The sequence below is a fragment of the Acomys minous genome, assembly GCF_964271855.1.
Source record: "Acomys minous genome assembly, chromosome: 13".
Classification (NCBI taxonomy): Eukaryota; Metazoa; Chordata; class Mammalia; order Rodentia; family Muridae; genus Acomys; species Acomys minous.
This window is the reverse complement of record NC_140495.1, coordinates 5432834-5451507: the sequence shown is the minus strand read 5'-3', so window position 1 is coordinate 5451507 and position 18674 is coordinate 5432834. Positions and strand designations below refer to the sequence as shown.

General features: G+C 48.6%; 1 protein-coding gene across 2 annotated transcripts in view; it reads left to right on the top strand.

Moving 5' to 3' along the window:
- ITGA9 (integrin subunit alpha 9) overlaps nucleotides 1-17748 on the top strand; it is a 316744-nt gene extending 298996 nt beyond the window's left edge. For both annotated transcript variants that reach the window (XM_084754233.1, XM_084754234.1), the window contains exons 27-28: nucleotides 4407-4526; nucleotides 14607-17748. In XM_084754233.1, the coding sequence (XP_084610359.1) occupies nucleotides 4407-4526; nucleotides 14607-14705 (219 nt within the window). In that variant the 3' untranslated portion in view covers nucleotides 14706-17748. The remainder of the gene's footprint in view (nucleotides 1-4406; nucleotides 4527-14606) is intronic.
- The last annotated feature ends 926 nt before the right edge of the window (nucleotides 17749-18674 follow it).

The window sequence follows — 18674 nt, the reverse complement described above, 5'->3', positions numbered from 1 at the left end:
CTTGATATGAAAAGGACATAATTGATATATTTCAAGTTATTTGTTTAAACTGTGAGGCATCTGCATAGTCCAGCCAGCTCCTGTTCCCTGGACTCTGATCTCCTCCTCCAAACTGGGGTTTCCCTCCTCAGGCTAGGTCAGACCCCATGAAGGGGCAGTAGCAAGTCAGCCAAGCTTGTATCTGAGCAAGAGTCATAGTTCATACGCTTGGACCTCATGTTGACGGGAGCTTCCCGCACCCTGGGGTAGCCTGCCCTGCCAAGTCAGTCAGAATAGCACATTCCAAGTACATGGGCTTTGAGCCCTGCCTTTCAGAAGGTCAGTCCTGGGCTTCTGGTTTTTTCCTTTGTTCCTGCTCTGAGGAATCAGAGACTCCCAAGTTGACACCCTAGCTCTTAACTCTAGATACCAAGTAAGCTCCCATTTCCTTGTCTGTAACATAGTAAGGCTGCTTCCTCTTTCCCTGGAGTTGTCAGAAGGCTTCAGCAACCAGTAAGAAGCTTCTAGAAGATTCTGGAGAGAGGGCTCAGAGGCTGAGAACACTCGTTGCTTTTGCAGAGGATCTGAGTTCAATTTCCAGCCTCCAGATTTTGTACTTTACAACCTGCTAGAACTCCAGCACCAGGGGATGTGATGCCCTCTTCTGGCCTCCTCAGTCACCTGCATGCACAGTGCACATGTAGACAAGCAGACACACTCACACATAACTTTAAAAACAACTTTTAGAGAAGCTTCTGGAAGAATGGCTGGCAAACAGTGACTTCTCAGCGCCCTGTCACTTCCCACTGCTCCCCAGCACTGACCCAAACAAAGATACAAACCACCCATAGCTCCACTTCCAGATCGATCCATCTCTGACCTGTAAAGGCACTGGCGTATAAATGATACCAGATATACATGCAGGCAAAATGCCTATATGCTGAAAATAAGTGAATTAAAATTTTAAGTTGTATATCAACCCAGATGTGGTAGTTTACAACATCTATAATCTCAAGCCTTAGGAAACTGACGCAGGTGGATTGCTGTGAGTTCAAGGCTAGACTGAGCTATATAGTAAGTTCAGGCCAGCCTGGGCTATAGAGTAAGGTTCTTTCTCAAAAAATAAATGTACATTTCTATACATACAAACTCAAATACTACACATATGCACATACAGACAGACAGGTATAATTTATAAAGCAGTTTTTCTTTTTTGTCATTGTTGTCAGGTTGTTTGTTTTTCTTTTTTGTTTTTTTCATGGCAAGGTTTCTCTATGTAGCCTTAGCTGTCCTGGAACTTGCTCTGTAGACCAGGCTGCCTCAAACTCAGAGATCACCGCCTCCGAGTGCTGGGATTAAAGGTGTGTGGCATCACGTCTGGCTAGTTTTTCATTTTTAGTAGCTTGTGATTTTGTGTCTTGTGGCTAACCATTGTGTGTTAGTCTACTGCCTTGTCTTTAGACACAATAGTTCTGTCTATTCTGTATCTATGTAAATAATTCTGCAGCGAGAATCTTCCAGTTCTCTTTTTTAAAAATTTAATTGCATTTTATTTATTTTATGTGTGTGTGTGTGTGTGTGTGTGTGTATGCATGTGTGTGTATGTCACACACACATGCCATGTGTGAGGAGGGAAGGGGACAACTTTTGGAAGTCTGTTTCTTTTTCTACCACATGAACCCCAGGAACTGAACTAAGGTTGTCAGATCTAGCAGCAAGCACCTTTACCCCACTGGGCCGTCTCGCCAGCCCAGCATCTCCGAGAACAAAATTTGAATTTCCTGCCTTTGATCATGGTTTTCACGTGAAGAATTCACTGGTCAAATGGTGTGAGTGTATTTAAGTAAGACAAGCAATATCAAAGAGACAGGGGACCTCGGAGAGATGAGATCAGCTAGCTAGAATACGTGACCTAGCGGGGCTGGGAAGGAGGAGAGCAGACTGTTAAGGCTCAGCGTTCTCACTGAAGTGCAGGCATTGACAGAGTGGGACGAATGAAGTGACATGTTAGGACCTGTGTTCTTGGAGAAAAAAAATGATGAATGGCAGGGGGCACTGGGAAGGGCCTGACACATGAAGGCTGGGGCTGAAATGGGGCAGGACGGGCTTGGACACAGGAGGGAGAGGAAGATGCGTAGAGTGGCGTATAGGCTTGGTCTGGGCCACTGGCCCTGAGTGGAGGAGTCAGTGTGTCTCCACACTATGGGCTTCCCTTCCCTATTTGTTTTTAAGCTATAGGGTGGCTCTCTTAGCACACTACAAGACCCTCCAATCACTCACAGATGAATGTGTTACAGTCAGGATATAAGAGACAGATCTGCCAAGGTCTAGAGTCCACGTCCAAGAGAGCTAAGGACACTGCTGAGACAAAAGCAAAGACACAAAGTAACATTCCAGGGACATGATGGGGCATTCTTACGAAATTCACCAGACTAAATTGTCCTGGCTACTCTCATCGCTGTATCCACAAAACCAGACCTCCAACAGGACTTTGCCAAGAGGACACAGTTCAGCGTCCTGGGACCTCTGTCCCCACTGAGTTCACAGCTGGCTCTGAATCCTTGTCTACCAGAAGGTTTGGCCAACTTTTCCCTAAATCTCTAGGGAGGGCTTGATGTGCACCTGAATCACAGGTGTGGAAAAACCAAGCTCAGGGAGGTCAAGTGCTTTGTCCAAGGCCTCCTGGCTGTGGACCACACCACCCCATCCCCCACCTGGCTGTGGACCACACCACCCCATCCCTCACCTGACTGTGGACCACACCACCCCATCCCCCACCTGACTGTGGACCACACCACCCCATCCCCCACCTGGCTCTGGACCACACCACCCCATCCCCCACCTGGCTCTGGACCACACCACCCGATCCCTCACCTGACTGTGGACCACACCACCCCATCCCTCACCTGGCTGTGGACCACACCACCCCATCCCTCACCTGACTGTGGACCACACCACCCCATCCTCACCTGACTGTGGACCACACCACCCCATCCTCACCTAGCTGTGGACCACATCACCCCATCCCCCACCTAGCTGTGGACCACATCACCCCATCCCCCACCTAGCTGTGGACCACATCACCCCATCCCCCACCTGGCTGTGGACCACACTAACGGATCCCCCAAGGTGCCTGCTAGGTTTTCTGGGCAGTTTTCTCTAGCTTATCCCAATGCTGGAAGGAGCTTTTCTGCTCCACTGAATTTCCCTAAAGACAAGTTCTGGGTTCAGCTTCTACATGTGAAACCAAAGAGCCTGACTGTCTTATGGATAACTATCTACAGCCACCCCCTGCCCCAACGTCATCACTCCACACCCCTCGCTCCAGAAGCAGACAGACAAGGAAATGTATATGTGTGTGTATATATACACACATATATATGTATGTATATATGTGTGTGTGTGTGTATATATACACACACACACACACATATAAATAAAAATGAGCAAGCATGCCTCAATGAGATAAGGCTTCTCTCTTAGAGTTTCTATTGCTGTGAAGAGACACCATGGCCACAGCACCTCTTAATAAGGAAAACATTTCACTGGGGTTGACTTACAGTTCAGAGCTTTAGTCCGTCATTGTCATGGTGGGAAGCATGGTGGCGTGCAGGCAGACACGGTGCTGGAGACGGAGCCGAGAGTTCTACACCTTGAGCCACGGGCAGCAGGAAGTGAACTGCACGCTGGGCTCAGCTGGGGCGTCTGCCACTTCAGAGCCAGCCCCAGTGATCATCACTTCCTCCAACAAGGCCATACTGCCATAATAACGATTAAGTTGCCATGCAACAGATCTGGTATAAAGGAGGGGCTTTTTTGTGAGGAAAAGGGAGGAGGGAGGAAGGAGCAGGGAGGGAGAGAAGAGGGAGAGTGCGCAAACCTGGCAGGCTAGATGTGGAAGGTAATGATGTCAGAGGTTGCTAGGGCCCTCAAAGGCCCCTGAAGTCAGGCCAGCAGGACCTCCTGTATGCTAACACACACCTCGTCATAGTGCCATTCCCACAGGCCTAGGGGGCCATTTTCTTTCCAAGCATTACAGCCTCCAATTAGAAATGACAGCACAGTGAGTTCCTTATAGGGGTTAGGCGCAGCTGTGAGAGTCAGGACAGCACTTTAGCCCTTGTCCGTCCACAATCTGTTAAGGAAAACTGTCCTAAGCAAATACTCCACAGTAAGTGGTACATTGAGTTGAGCACCCAGAACCACTCACTAGCTGAGAAAACACCCCTGTGTTCTTTATTTCAGACCCAGAACGCAAGGTGGGAGATTGCCGTCTAACTCCGGAAACATGACCTGTCCTGACATTTTTTTCACCACACTTTTGTCCAGCTTGTGACATTTGAAAACAGGGCCATTATCTTCATAGCCTTTCCCAAGACGTGGACCTCGGTCTCATGGTTTTGTGTTTTGTGTGTGTTGCCTTCTAGGTGGTCTTCGAGGCCTTGCACAATCTGGAGCCCCGGGGCTATGTGGTAGGGTGGATCATCGCCATCAGTTTGCTGGTGGGAATCCTCATCTTCCTGCTGCTGGCTGTGCTTCTGTGGAAGGTAAGGCTGGTGACCACGGGGGCCTGTGGATTTCCCACCCAGGACACCAGGTCTCTCACAGCACAGGTGCGACGGAGGTCAGCAGACACTTTGTGGAGAGGATGGAACCTTGCCTCCTCTTGGACCACTTTAAAGAGAGAGAAGGGACCTCAGTGACCCCCTCTCATGTATCTTCAGAGAGCTAAACCCATCCAGATGTGGTTACTGCTGAGGTTGCTTATGGAGATCAATGGGGCTCCCATAAGATGGTAATTGCTCTTGCATGGGGAGTGATCTCATGATGCGTGATGTGCCGGCAAACAGTGCTTTTCCTGGAGTCCAAGGTAACTATAGTTGAAGAAGATAGTGTTATTTGCAACTTTGGCCTGGAAGGGAGTGAGAGAGGCGAGGCACTGTGGATTTTTAGGTGGACATTCATTAAGTGACAAGCGTAGGGGCTGGAGCGATGGCTCAGTGGTTAAGAGCACTGTCTGCTCTTCCAAAGGTCCTGAGTTCAATTCCCAGCAACCAAATGGTGGCTAACGACCATCTATAATGTGATCTAGTGCCCTCTTCTGGCATACAGTTGTACATGCATCTAGAGCACTCATATACATAAAATAAATGAATAAATACAGAGAGAGAGAGAGAGAGAGAGAGAGAGAGAGAGAGAGAGAGAGAGAAGCAGAGAGAGAGAGAGAGAAGCATAGTCTGACCCACAGGCAAGGAGGCACACGGGGGGGGGGGGGTGGCGGGGGGGGGGGGAGGGACAGAGACAGCAGGCTTTTGTCCACTTTGAGTTTTCCTAAGGGCACAAAGTAAATAACCAATGCACTTTGGCAAAATGGTTTTTAAATGGCTATTACAGGAACAGCCCCCTGAGAGTATTATGGGTGGATGATTTAAATCCAAATACTTAATTTCTTTGGGATTACAAAACAACAGACATGCATGGATCAAATACAATAACACTAATAAAGAGAAAGATTGACGGCATCTGGGTTGCATCTTGGATAGAGACGTGAAGAGCATGGTGTTGTCTCCAACTGGACCTGTCTCTCTGCATGCACTGATGTGAGTGAGGCTCTCACGTGGCCAGCTTATTCATGGGCACTGTGTTCGTTAAATTATCCAGACAAATGCTCACTGTGTGTTCAGGTGAAGTACTTCTAAGTTGAGAGCCTTATGTTCAGTTCCAGCCTGTGGACTCTAATGTATTCGCCACACACATGCGTGTATACATGTGCCATGGGCCACGTGTGTGGGTCAGAAGGACAACTCTTAGGAGTCAATTCTCTCCTTCTACCATGTATGTTAGGGGATGGAACTGTCAGGCTTGATGGCAAGTACCGTTGCCTGCTGGGTCATCTTACCCTTGTGCTGAGACACAGTTCCCATTGGCCTAGAACTGACAGACAGGCTAAAATTGCCTGACCAGAGAGCAACAGGAGCCTGCCTGTCCCTGCCTAGCCAGCCCTGGGGTTGTAAATCAGGGCCTCTGTGCCTGGCTTTTTGTTTGTTTTATTTTGTTTTTCGAGATAGGGTTTCTCTGTGTATCCTTGGCTGTCCTGGACTCACTTTGTAGACCAGGCTGGCCTCAAACTCACAGCAATCCTCCTGCCTCTGCTTCCCAAGTGCTGGGATTAAAGGCCTGTGCCGCCACCACCTGGCTCATGCCTGGCTTTTTTACACAGGTTCTGAAGACCAGAACTGAGATTGCCATGCCTGCCCAGGAGGCACTTAATCAACCGAGCCATCTCCTCCACCCCTCTGGGTTCAACTTTCAATCTGGAAAACTATATGTATAATAAATACAATTTAGAATACGTAAACAGTCTAGAAACTCCAGGAAAGCTGTGCATTTAGCATTCCGTTCTCGGGTTAATGACCAGCTCCATTGGCACTTTACTCGGAGGAATGTCTATCGAAGCAAGCATATGGCACACATTACGTGGAAGTGTGTTCATCTCCCGTGCCCGCGCGCGTGTCAGACGTCCTTGTTCTCTCAGACAGCCTGTTTGTTGTTCCCTGACAGCCATACTGTAAACTTCTCCCTCTACTGTTAGGAGCACATTTCCAGCCACATCCTAATGACAACGCCAGCTCTGTCTACAGTCCGTCTCCCTAGACTCAGTGTTGTCCCTGGCTGTGCACAATCTTGTGACAGTGCGAATGACCTTACAGAAGGTTGCACAAGCCCTTCACCGTGGCCTTAGAATGAAACCCCGGGCATTTAGCTCATACTGTAAACGACCTCCTAAAATGCTACCCAACTCACACACACACACACACACACACACACACACACACACACACACACACGACGGCAGGCTTAGCAGAAATGTACATTCGCCTGTATATTTTTCAACGGCAAATATTTCCTCTTTTTTAATTCTAGAACTTGTCATTTGTTTATCCTACATGGCCAGATAGACTCTTAGGTTCCCCCTTGTCTCCAGCTCCTTCCTGCTGAGGGGGGGCCTCAGTAGGACAAGGCTCAGTGTTTGAAATCTGAAAAGGCAGGGAGGGGGAGCATCTGCCTTCATGCAGGCTTTTAGATGAGAAGAAAGCCCTCGTGCTCCAGCCGAATGGACCCAGACCCAGAGCAGGGAGCGCTGCAGCCACACCCACCCCCTTCGTGGTCTGCTTGATCTCCTTGTGGCTATGTCCCTGAGCTCATCACCTGTGCTCTCCAGCGCCTCTTCCCGCCTGCCCCCATGGGCGTACCTTTGTTTTTGTGGAGTTTGCTTAGAGAGCGTGGTGATAGATTGTAATCCTTGACATATGGATGCCATAGCCTGGTTTCTACAGGAGGCACTGAAGGGCAAACTTGCCTGCGCCACGCCACGGGCCCTTTATCATTCTTTGAGGGGCGAGAGATATGCACACGTCTCTGCTTCAAAGGTGTTGTTGCACAGACCTTACCATCATCCATCATGGTCACGAGTGTGATGCCAGGTGGTGCGGGTCCAGGGTGGGCAAGGGCATAGTGAATTGCGCATCTCTTGCTTGTTGGTACTTGGATCCGAGTAAAGTTAGCAAAGCGCATGTGGCTCTCTGATGCCCGGCACAGTGGACTACTCCTTCCTGTTCTCCACAGCCGTCTCACAAGCCTCACAGCTCCCTTCCTGCCACGGAGTTAGGTGGCAAGTCTTGTTTAAGATGAGGGGCGGGAGCTGCTTAACTGTTGATGACTGTTGACTGGGGGCACCTTTGTTGCAAGGGCCTTCATCTTTTTTCTAAGCCCAGGACAGTATATCGTGTTTACCTTCTTGAATCCTGTCAGTAGATACACTGTAGGGTCTGGCCACCCAGGAGAACTGTTATAGTATTAGAGTGAGCCACAGTCACCTTCAGACACCTCTGCAGTAGGCCCAGCTGGTTCTAGCTGGCCTCCTCCTGAGGACTTCCAGCCTCCAAGCCTTTATGTGCTTGCTAACTTGGCAGCCTTTGTGTATAGCCTCCTAGGCCTGGTTTTCTACCCTCCTCCCCTGCCTCGAGGGCACTCTTCTCAACTGAGCTGTCATTTCAGTACAAACATGGGTTTGCTCTGAGTGTTTTGGGAAGGTGAGGCACACACACATGCACATGTATACACACAGACACATATAAACACTCAGGCACATATGCATGTGTATACACTCAGGCACACACACATGCATACATACACATTAAGTTAATTAATTTTAAAAATGAAAGGATGGTTGGTGAGATGGCTCAGTCAACAAAGGTACACACAACGCAAGTTTGATCCCTGGAGCCTACAGGGGGGAAGAAGAGCCCTGACTTCCACAAGTTGTCCTCTGATCTCCACATGTTCACTGTGGTATGAGCACGGGCACACACGAGGACACAAAAATTGGTTATATTCATAAAAGCTCTTGGTACAGCCTTCATATGAGAGTGTTATCCATTGTCAGGCATGGCTATAAGATAGTCTGACACCTACACCAAAAGAGGCTAAGTGGGATTTGGGGGTGGAGGAGAGGGTCATTAGAAAAAAAGTCTTTAAGGACTGACTATATAACCAGTCTAGCAGAGATGGGAAGACCTACACTCCCCAGAATATTGGACTACAGACATTTTGTCAACTCTGATTCCTGTATCTTCAACCTAAGAGTAATGCATCATGGGCATCGTGTAGCAGTTCAGTATCATACTGATGGCACACAGCAGAGAAGCCAGCTGAAGACCGGCTTAAGTCAGCCTGACATCTGGCTGCCTGACTTCACCAGTTTGGGCTTATTACCAAACTCCGTATGTAATTCTCTCCACTCCCCTCCAGGGAAGCCACTGGCTGGCACCTGCCGCCCAGCTGGCCAGGAAACACAGCTCTAAGAACACGTAATAGATAGATAGATAGTCAGAAGTCAGGTCCCCTTCCTGTATGGAAACATCTGTCCAAGTCCCTTCTATTATTTTTCAATTCCGTAAAATAATTATTTTGTGGGGAGTTGGTCAGGGGGGCACGTTGGTCAAAGGAAAACCTGCAGGAATGGGTCTCCTTCTATCATGCGGATCCTGGAGACTGAACACAGGCGGCCAGGCTCAGCAGCCACTGAAATGCCTGTGAGAGCTCTGAGTTCCCTTTCAGAGTGCCTCTGGACACTGTGGCCTGTGGTTGGTCATCTGTGAGCCAAAAACGGTTGTCCCAAAACTGTGTGGTCTAAACACAGATGCTGGTGTGATGCTGCGGAGTCAGTGGAAAGGCTGGCTCTGCCGGTGCACTTGTAGTAGGATGCAGGCTTATGGATCTACACGCTTCATGCTCACTGGGTGGCACTGGGTCTCTGCTAGGCGGCAGACTCCAAGTGACTGGGCACAGGCAAACAACAGTCTTCATACTATTTTGAAACCCTCTGCAAAAGGTAGCCTCTAGCAGAGAGGGCCTGTCTAGCCCCTGACCCCCTAACCCGTGACCCCTGTAACATGTCTTTTGGGGTTCCTGTCTCTCTGAAACAGCAATGCTCTGGGTCACACGAATGCTAAGTCCTGGTCCTTGCCCTTGCACTCAGCCCACCCAGCCTCCCCACCACCCCATCATTACTGCTCCCCAGAACCTTCCTAAAGGGCCTGCAGATAGCCCAGACTCTCTCACTCTTGGCGGCAAAAGGACCTGGCTCCTACACAAAATCCGCAGCAGGGCCCCAAGCTAAGCAGAGCCCTGAAATGGATCCTAATCAACATTCTCAGAGCTGAGCTGTCCGCCGACACTGGGAGCCGTAATTTAAACTTGATGTGCGAGGATTTCAGTAGCCTGCCAAACCACTGCACAGGAGGAAGACTTTGAAACATGAAACTCTTTCAAGCGGGGGGGGGGGGGGGGGGGGGATCCAAAAGCACTCCCCTCTCCTTCGCCCCAGCTCCTGGCTGGGTTGGAAGACACCCCAGCCTGGTGCCTCTTCCTAGAGGCCTGTTTATGGGAAGGTCGAATTTCTCAGAGGCACAAAAGCATGGGGCTAGCCTAACTGAGAAACTCCTTCAACTTATTACACCAGCCCTAGCTAAGCTAAGCTAAGGAGAGAGAGAGAGAGAGAGAGAGAGAGAGAGAGAGAGAGAGAGAGAGAGAGAGAGAGAGATATGCCCAGGCATTTGCCCTTTAGAAGAAAAAATGCCTCCCTGCTCTCCTTGCCCAAGTCCACACCTTCTGGTTTGCTGCTAGGCACACAGGCCACCCCACCCCCCTTCAGTGAGGAAGCCCGCTCATCCACTGACCTCAACCAAGGATGCTACACCTCTTTTCTTTCCTAATTGACACTTTTTCAAGACCAGATCATTTAAAACAGAGTGCCACTGTGCTGCCAGGATGACCCAGCCCCAACTGGTCAAGTGACATAGAAGCAGAGCGCAGAGTTTGGCTACATCCCCCACACACAAGAGCTACCTGGAGGCCTCCATCACCCGGAACTGTTCCGAGAGCATGGTTTTTATTGGAGAGCATCACTTGTAACTCAAAACAAAAATGCTTAGCAATGGGTATCTGTGGAGTGGCACAGAGAACGTGTAAGGTTTGGCAGCCACTCCAGAGGTCCCTGGAGTCACCAACTTGTTTCCAAATAAGACTTCTCAAAAGAGCGTGTGGACAAACCCCTTCCCAGCCCCCTCCTCCACACGCGCCATGTGCTAGCGATGTGCAATGGGACTGGTTTATATTTGGAAATAAATATTGGTCTGATGCTGTGTTCCTCAGCATCTCAAGATGGAGACACGCTATGTAAACAGCCAAGTATCTGAGAGACTCATAAACACAAGGTCCAGAGCTAGTCCAAAGGAAGAGTGTGCCCAAGGTCCTTGGAATGGCTACCCAAGAAATACCCCAGAGGCCAGGGCACAGATTGGCACCCCCAGGAGACCAGATGCCCTGGAGTAGTCCTGCCACCCTTATCACCCTGAAGTGGGCTGGACCACGGACTTAGTACCTCTGAACTGAGTCCGTTCTCATCCTCCGGGTTCACTGACTCACCCAGCACCCACACACACACAATTGGGCCATGCAGGGAGAATCTGCCACTTTGCTGGTTTTCTGGCAAGCTTGGAGGTACATCCCTTTAGTCTACAGGCAGCTGCTCTTTGGGGGTGCAGACTCTGTGAAGACCAGAAGGTACTCTGCTCCTCCAGGCCTCCAAGCTAGGCAGGAGTTGGCTCATAGGGTGGTTTCTCCTGCAAGGAGAATAATTATAAACAAAACATCTGACCCCTCGTGAAACACAAACCTCGGATGACTTCAAAAAGGCCTCAGGAAAAACAACTGACTGCACTGGTTTGGAAGTGTGGGGTCGCTATGGGTACAGTGTCTGCTTGTTGTTAATTATTTCCCAGAAGTCTCAGGGTAGGCTCAGTGGACAGACCAACGCTTTCCAGAATTTTCCCCCAGATATACCCAGGAGTGCTAACAAAAGTGGGTGTGTGTGCCCAAGGGATGCCTGCGAGAGAGGAAAGCACAGCACGTCTTGCAACTTGTTGTGCAATTCCTAACTTGCTCTGCTTCACAGTCTATCCACACTTTAACATGAGACTGAAAGTCTGTATCGGGTCCTTGAAGTTGGCTAAGATCAACACTGAAGGGTTCTTAACACACAAATGTTACCATATGAGGCGATGGCTAAATTATTTAGTCTGATCAGAGTAGACATTTCTCAGTGTATACGTGTATCAAAACATTGTGTTTAATACCTTAAGCATATTTCTAAATCTGTCACCCGTGCCTCAAGCTAGGGGAAAGCTCTTTGGTACTTAGCGCTGGGGGTTGAATCTCGGACCTGCTGCATGCCAAAAGCAACAGCTCTGGCCCTGGAAACAATTTTTAAAACTAAGACGTGCCATGCTACTGATTCTCCAGCTGTTAAAAAATGGGGTCATTTCTGTTTGTTTTTACCTTGTGTTAAATTTGTATCTCCCTTCAGTATTTCAGCCAGGCATGGTGGTACACTCCCTTAGTCCCAGCACTCAGGAGGCAGAGGCAGGTGGACCTCTGAACGTGAGGCCAGCCTGGTAAACACTAGGCCAGCCAGAGCTACATAGTGATAACTTGTGTGTGTGTATATGTATACACACACACACACACACACACACACACACACACACACATGTGGAGTCTCGGACTTTACCTGGAGACTCTGATTATGGCCCTTTTGATCTGTCATAGTAGGCTGTCTACCAGCCTGTTTCTATAATTTAACCATGTGAAGATGGCTAAAGAAAGGATGGAGGCGGGGCTTCCCACTGACATAGATGGGGGAACTTCTGACTCCTCCCTCAGATATTTAACTTTAGGAACTGCTAAATACCCAGGCAGCTGGGGTTCATATCCTGGCAACAGGACCGGCCATGCAGGATTCATGGCACGCTATGATAGCGTAAAAGATCTTGCTGCCCTCCCTGGGAATATATGAACAGTTTCAATTAAGACAGGTGTCTCAGGCACAGGATCTGCTTGCTAGATGATCAGGAAGGATGATATTGACGACTGGTTGGCACAAGGTACCATACAGGGTAGTAGTCACGCAAACTAATATTCACTCAGTCATTAATCCAGCCACCCATTTTTTGTGCATGTGCGCACATGTGTGTGTGTGTGTGTGTGCATGTGTGTGTGTTGCTGTGAATAGAAGCCATGGCCCAGTGCATACTAGCCCAGTGCTACATGACTACAACATTCCCAAGCCTTTTCCCCTTTTGTTCTTGATAGCTTTCACTTCATCTGCCTGAAAACCCGGCTTTGTTAGAATAAGACACTCTACTGCCATCTGTTGGGAAGCGGTCCTCGTAAACCTTTGATAGCTGGCTCCCCCCTCCCCACAGCCCGTGTGCACAGTGCCTCACCTGTACCACCACACTCAGCCTTCCCTAACCACCAGCGTGCACTGTGTTTTAAGCAATGGTCTTTTGGAGAAAAGGTACCACCCATGGCAACTCAGCCTCCCCTGCATATAATCACTCATAGATTAACTGTCCAGGTCAAGAACGCTTAGGTTCCCGGGGCTTCGGAGAGGAGAGGGGAATTTACAGGCTGTTTCTGCACAGGCAGCTGGGTTGGCACTTTGAGAGAAGAGAACTTCCTCCGGGTGTCCGCAGGAGAGGACAGTGCCTTTACATTGGTGGCAAGAACAACCATCATCCGCAGTGACATGGGCATGTGAGAGTCACCATTACATTAGCTGCTCTCAATCCTTTCACCACATCTTCCGGCACATGGCACACAGCCATGCATGTGGGCACAACACTTCATGCACATAAAATAAAAATATTTCTTTTTTTAAAAGATGGGTCTCTCCACACCAATCAATTTAATCAAGATCACCCCCATAAGTTATGCCCAGAGAATCTCCTAGGTGATTTTTGACTCTGTCCAGTTGAAAATTGGTACAAATCACCACAGGCTCCAGAAAGTCGCCTAAGCACTGGAGTGTGGCTATTGTAATGAGTGTGTGAGATAAACCAGATATTCATCTTACTGTGTATCAAAGGCCACAGACCAAATGCAGCACCGGGGCCAGAATAGAAGTAAGTCTTTCAAGTACTAAGTTGAAGACAACTGCCACCCGGAATGGGGCTACAGAGCTAGCTCTGCGGGAGTCCATGGTGTTGTCTCCTGCATAGATACCGCGAATACACATAGGAGAAGGAGTTCTAGGTGACAGCGAGGTGGAGTGAGATCTTCTGGGTACTTTAAAAGTCTGTTGTGTGAGAGCGATGTTTGTCAAATGGGTCCACGGATGGCTGATGTCTCTCGGGACATTAATAGGTGTGGGTATGGACAGAGGACATAACCTAGTAGGTAAAGTGCTTACCACACAAATATAAGGATCTGTGTCCATCCCCAGCACCTGTATAAAGCCAGACGTGGGGGCCTATGTTTGTCATCCCAGTGGTTGGGGGGTTAGACACGGTCAGATCCCTGGAGCTTACTGGGCAGCCTGGCCTAAAATGGACAACTTCTGAGGGACAGCACCTGATTCTGACACACACACACACACACACACAAATACACACATATAAACACATACACAAACATATAAATATTTACATAAACACAAACATGTATTATGCATCTATATACACAATGCTCATATACACATAAATACACATACAAATAAGTACCTATGCATGCACATAAACACCCAAACATAAACATACACATATAAACACATATGCCTGAGGAAAAACAGCAATAAGCTCAAGAAATGGTGGCTTTTCCCCATGAGAGGTCAGATCCTTTCTTTTACTACAGTCTATAGCAAATGTCTAGAAGGATGCAGCTTTTTTCAAACTTGATTGACCATGGCATTGTCTATCTCTTTCATCAGTACAAACACCTTTGACTAACCCCCAGTAAGTGATGTTTTTCCAGTACCCACTGCTGTTGGGAAACTGTTGCTACAGCCTATGTGATGAGCAGCTTACGAGACTGCAGGAATTCAGTGCGGTTGGAAAGTGGATCCGAGTCACTCTTTGCTTGCCAGTATGTTTCTAAAACCAGTCTCACCTGAGACAGTCTCCTAGTGTCCCCAGCCCTGGAAAGGGCTAGGTCCTGCCTCACATAGCTCAAGCTGCCTTGGCATCCAAAGCCAGTCCTAACCCAAAGCCTCTTCTGTCTTTCAGATGGGCTTCTTCCGCAGAAGGTACAAAGAGATCATTGAAGCTGAGAAAAACCGGAAAGAGAATGAAGATGGTTGGGACTGGGTCCAGAAAAACCAGTGACCCGCCATGCCAGTCATGTGATGCCCTCATGTCCCCGTCGCCAGCCTGTGGTCCTTGATCTTTGTATCTTCCATATTTGGAAGAAAGAAATCTCCTCCAGATTTTTCGGAGGCCCCACTGATGCTGTTCTCTTCCTCATCTTGTCAAGCCCGGTGCCGACCTGAGACGGCCACCTCCAGCCAGGTCACATGACTGGGGCCACCACCACGTCCCTTTACAAGATAAACTCAGATAAACTTTGGAAAGACAAGCTACAGAGCAAAGCAATATTTATGGATGCAACATTTCGTGGTCAACCCTCAGGGGAAAACTGTTACCTAAAAGTATTTTTTATAAATGTAAGCCTTTTATATTGATCATGTCTTTATATTTGTATCAATGTTTTATTATTTCTATTAAATAGTTCTATAATTCACTCAAGCACTGAAATCTTGGAAATACATGTATCTGCATACAAATTTTAAAAGAGAAGGAACTTACTGTACTTTGGAACTTGTTAGGAAAAAAAAACTTGCAGATAAAATAAACTGAAGAAAACCTCATGAAATGAATCCACCAACTTGGGAGCACTGCAAAAACATCATGGATATGGAAAGAGCACCTAAGACATTTCCCATCGTTATCACCTGAAGCCAAGTTTGGAGAGCTTGAAGAAGTATCAGTGTGTTCTCTTATGGACGTCTCCCTGGGAGACTCCCAACAGGAACTGGGATGGAAAGCCTGATGTCCTCATAGCAGATGCTCGGTACCACCATGATGCATGCAGCAAGCACTGCATTCGCCTCCCTCTGGAGTCAGCAAGTGCTAGATGGGACAACTGGTCAACCTCAGCATAGCATCTCATCCCAGACACCATGCCCCAGGGACCACAGCCCGGGACTGAAGCTGGGCTCCCTCAGCAAAGACGTGTGTCTCTCTGCGTGTGTAAGCTGTTATTTTGTGGTGTGACTTTAGTTTAAGAGTCTCTATTTCCTCTGTTCCTCATCTTGTTCCCAACTGGTGATGTTGCAGATCCTCCCCAGAGAGGATCGCCCTACTTGGTTTGTGTTTGTGTCTTAGGTGGAATTCTCAGGAATCAAACCCTGAAATAGGACTTAGGTGCAAGTAACTTATTGAGGAAGTCTTCCTAGAAGGTAACAGTGAGGAAGTGGAGAATGGGAGAAAGGAAAGTAGGGAAAGCCAAGCAACAGTGTCACTTCAGGGGACCACCCATGAAGTAGCATCAGCCCAACTGGGTCTGGTGGGCAAGTCAGGCTGAGGTAGCTAGGCTTTGGTGGTCCCATACCTGCGGGGAATATAAACTTTCTGCCTTTGGTTCTTGCTGACAAGATGACTCTGTCCTCTAGAGGAGAGCATTGGGAGCACCCTCAAGTAGGGAGAGCCAGAAATCATGCAAAGAACTCTGAGCTGAGCCAAGACCTCTGGTGCCCACATCTCCCATACAAGTGAATGCTACCCTCAGCTTTGGGTAACCAAAACCACCATGAGTAAAGGACATCCTAGAAGTCAAGTGTTGCACCTGACTCTCAATGGAGACAGTGGGCAGCCCAGGAAACCAGTGCACACACAGTCCATGGGTTTTTATCAAAAGAAATAAGGAAACAAGTCTTGGCTTTACCAGCCTTGTACAGCCTGGACTGTATTTCAGGCACTGTGCTGACTGCTGATGGAGCCCCAGAGAACACAGTCACCTCATGCCTCAAGGCGGTAAGCCCTCCCACCATAGGTGTGTAGTGTGGATTCTTCATGAACCCCATTTGCAGCTGTCCTGTGGTGATGATGTGCGAGTCATGCTATTGTTTCCTTTAATAAATCTTTCGAGATTCTTAGGTGGTGAAACCACTACAGAACCATCTACAGTTTTAGCCAAATGCATCTGTCCTCACTGGCCTGCCTTCTGCAAATGGTTTGGCTGCATTGGGGTCAGGAGAACCGCTAGGCAGCAGAGCCACACCTGAGAAACTGTGGACAGAGAGAAAGGACAGATGCAGCTGGAATCTGGCTACCTGTGCCTGATTGTGAATGGTGAGCCCTCATGAATAGTCATGTGCTGAGGGTCACTACAACTCCATGAGACAGATTTAAAGACAACCACATAGTAGCCCCAGAAGCAAATCCTAACAGCCACCGTTGGGTCTCCGTGACATGAGAGCTAGGGATGTAGCTGCCTGGCACAGAGGCGGGGAAGGGTGGAGCATTGCCTTGGGATTCTCTCAACTGACTAGTTCAGGATCTCCAGCCTACTGCAGGCTCTCGGAGGAAGTGGGCAGGTGGGTTGATGTTCCTGTGTTACCTCTCTCTAGAACATTCTTTAAAAACCCACTGTGTAGCCCATTGGGCCTTTCTGCCTCTGAGGTCACTATGGAAGCCTGGGGACAGTCCCACGGACTGTGTCTTCCATGGTTTTAGCCAGCTTTCTGGACTGGAGTGAAGTGTTTTTAATATGAAAAAGGACCCCTTTTTAAAAAAAAAAAAAAAACAACGAGAATTGACTAAAGCAGTGTCCCTAAAAAAGTGACTCCCCTCCTCTTTCTACTCAGTTTACACAGGACTCAAGAAAGCCTAGAGCAGCCCCATCTATAGCATCATGCCCACCCTGTGGGCAGCTGGCTTTGTGCTAACTGACCAGTGCACACCCGTGTCCCTGTCACGCGGCCTCAGGCGGTGCTTTGGCGAAGCGCCCCAGTGCTCAGAGGTTTGATAGGGCTGCATGAAGTCCTCTGCACCAACTACTGCACGACCTACTTTGCTAGCACCAAAGGCAAGGTATGCTCCACAGACAGCAGCGTGACCAGTGGGGCCTGCATTGTGCGCCACCTGTTGAGCACCAATGTGGTGGGTGTGGACATGTCATTCACGTTTATTTAAGGATGAAACAGCTTTATACCTGATTACCTGGGGAGGGGGGAAGTACCCAATTTCAACTTCCTGAAATGCAGAGGTACTACAAAGCATTGTTATTATGGGATGGGGTAGAACTCAGTAACAGAATGCTTGCAAGACACAGGCAGAGCACTGGGTTCATTCCCTGGTACCACCCCCCCCCCCAAAAAACCATGTTATTTGGGAGAACCATCCCTCTAGTAAACAAAAGGCAAAAACTGAGTATCATTTCACAGTCCTTTGAGAACACAGAATTAGAGTTTTGATAATGGAGTAGTGAAATGCATGATGGGAACGTTTTCTATGGTGATGGCTGAAGGGAGGCTGCAGAGCCAGTGGGGCCAAATGAGCCTTCCGGAACGCCTTCTGAGTTTTCAGCACATGCGGGAAATGATGAGTAAATCTCCCAGCAGCTCTCCACAGCTGGTCTGGGGTCTGGTTTACTAAGGTGTGTGGTTTGCTATGTTTGAGCCCGATGTGCACACACAGTGTGAATTTAAGCTTTATGAGTGGTTTGTTGCACGGCAGGCACCCCCACTCTCTGCATGTCTGCAGCTTTACTGAGGTATACATACACACACACACACACACACACACACTACCCAAGAGGATTTGGGGTGGGAGGGCCATCCCTCCCCACTGTGTCAGGTGTATGCAAGTCTCCTCAGTCACTTCTGATTCACTTGCACTGTTTGGAGATGCCAGGTTTACAAACGCGTGTTTGGAATAAAAAAAATATGGCTTCAAATGATCCTAAAGTTCCTGTCTGTAATTTCTTTGCTACTAAGAACTTTGTAAGGTTCTGAAAAGGGAATTCCAATACAGTACAACAGGAGCATTAAAGAGTATCAGGGGCAGCTGACTCCCACAGGGGTCCCCACATGACGGCGGCGCTGAGCCTCTCCTCAGGCCCATCATAGACACTACCACCTGTGTATTCCCTGCCTGCTGGGGCTGTGCCTGGTGTCTGTCTGTCTGTCTGTCTGTCTGTCTAGGGAGAAAGAACTACACCCCAGTGAAACAGGCATATTCCTCATCACAAGCCGACCTTCCACTCATTATCTGAACGTCATTAAGCATTTGCCC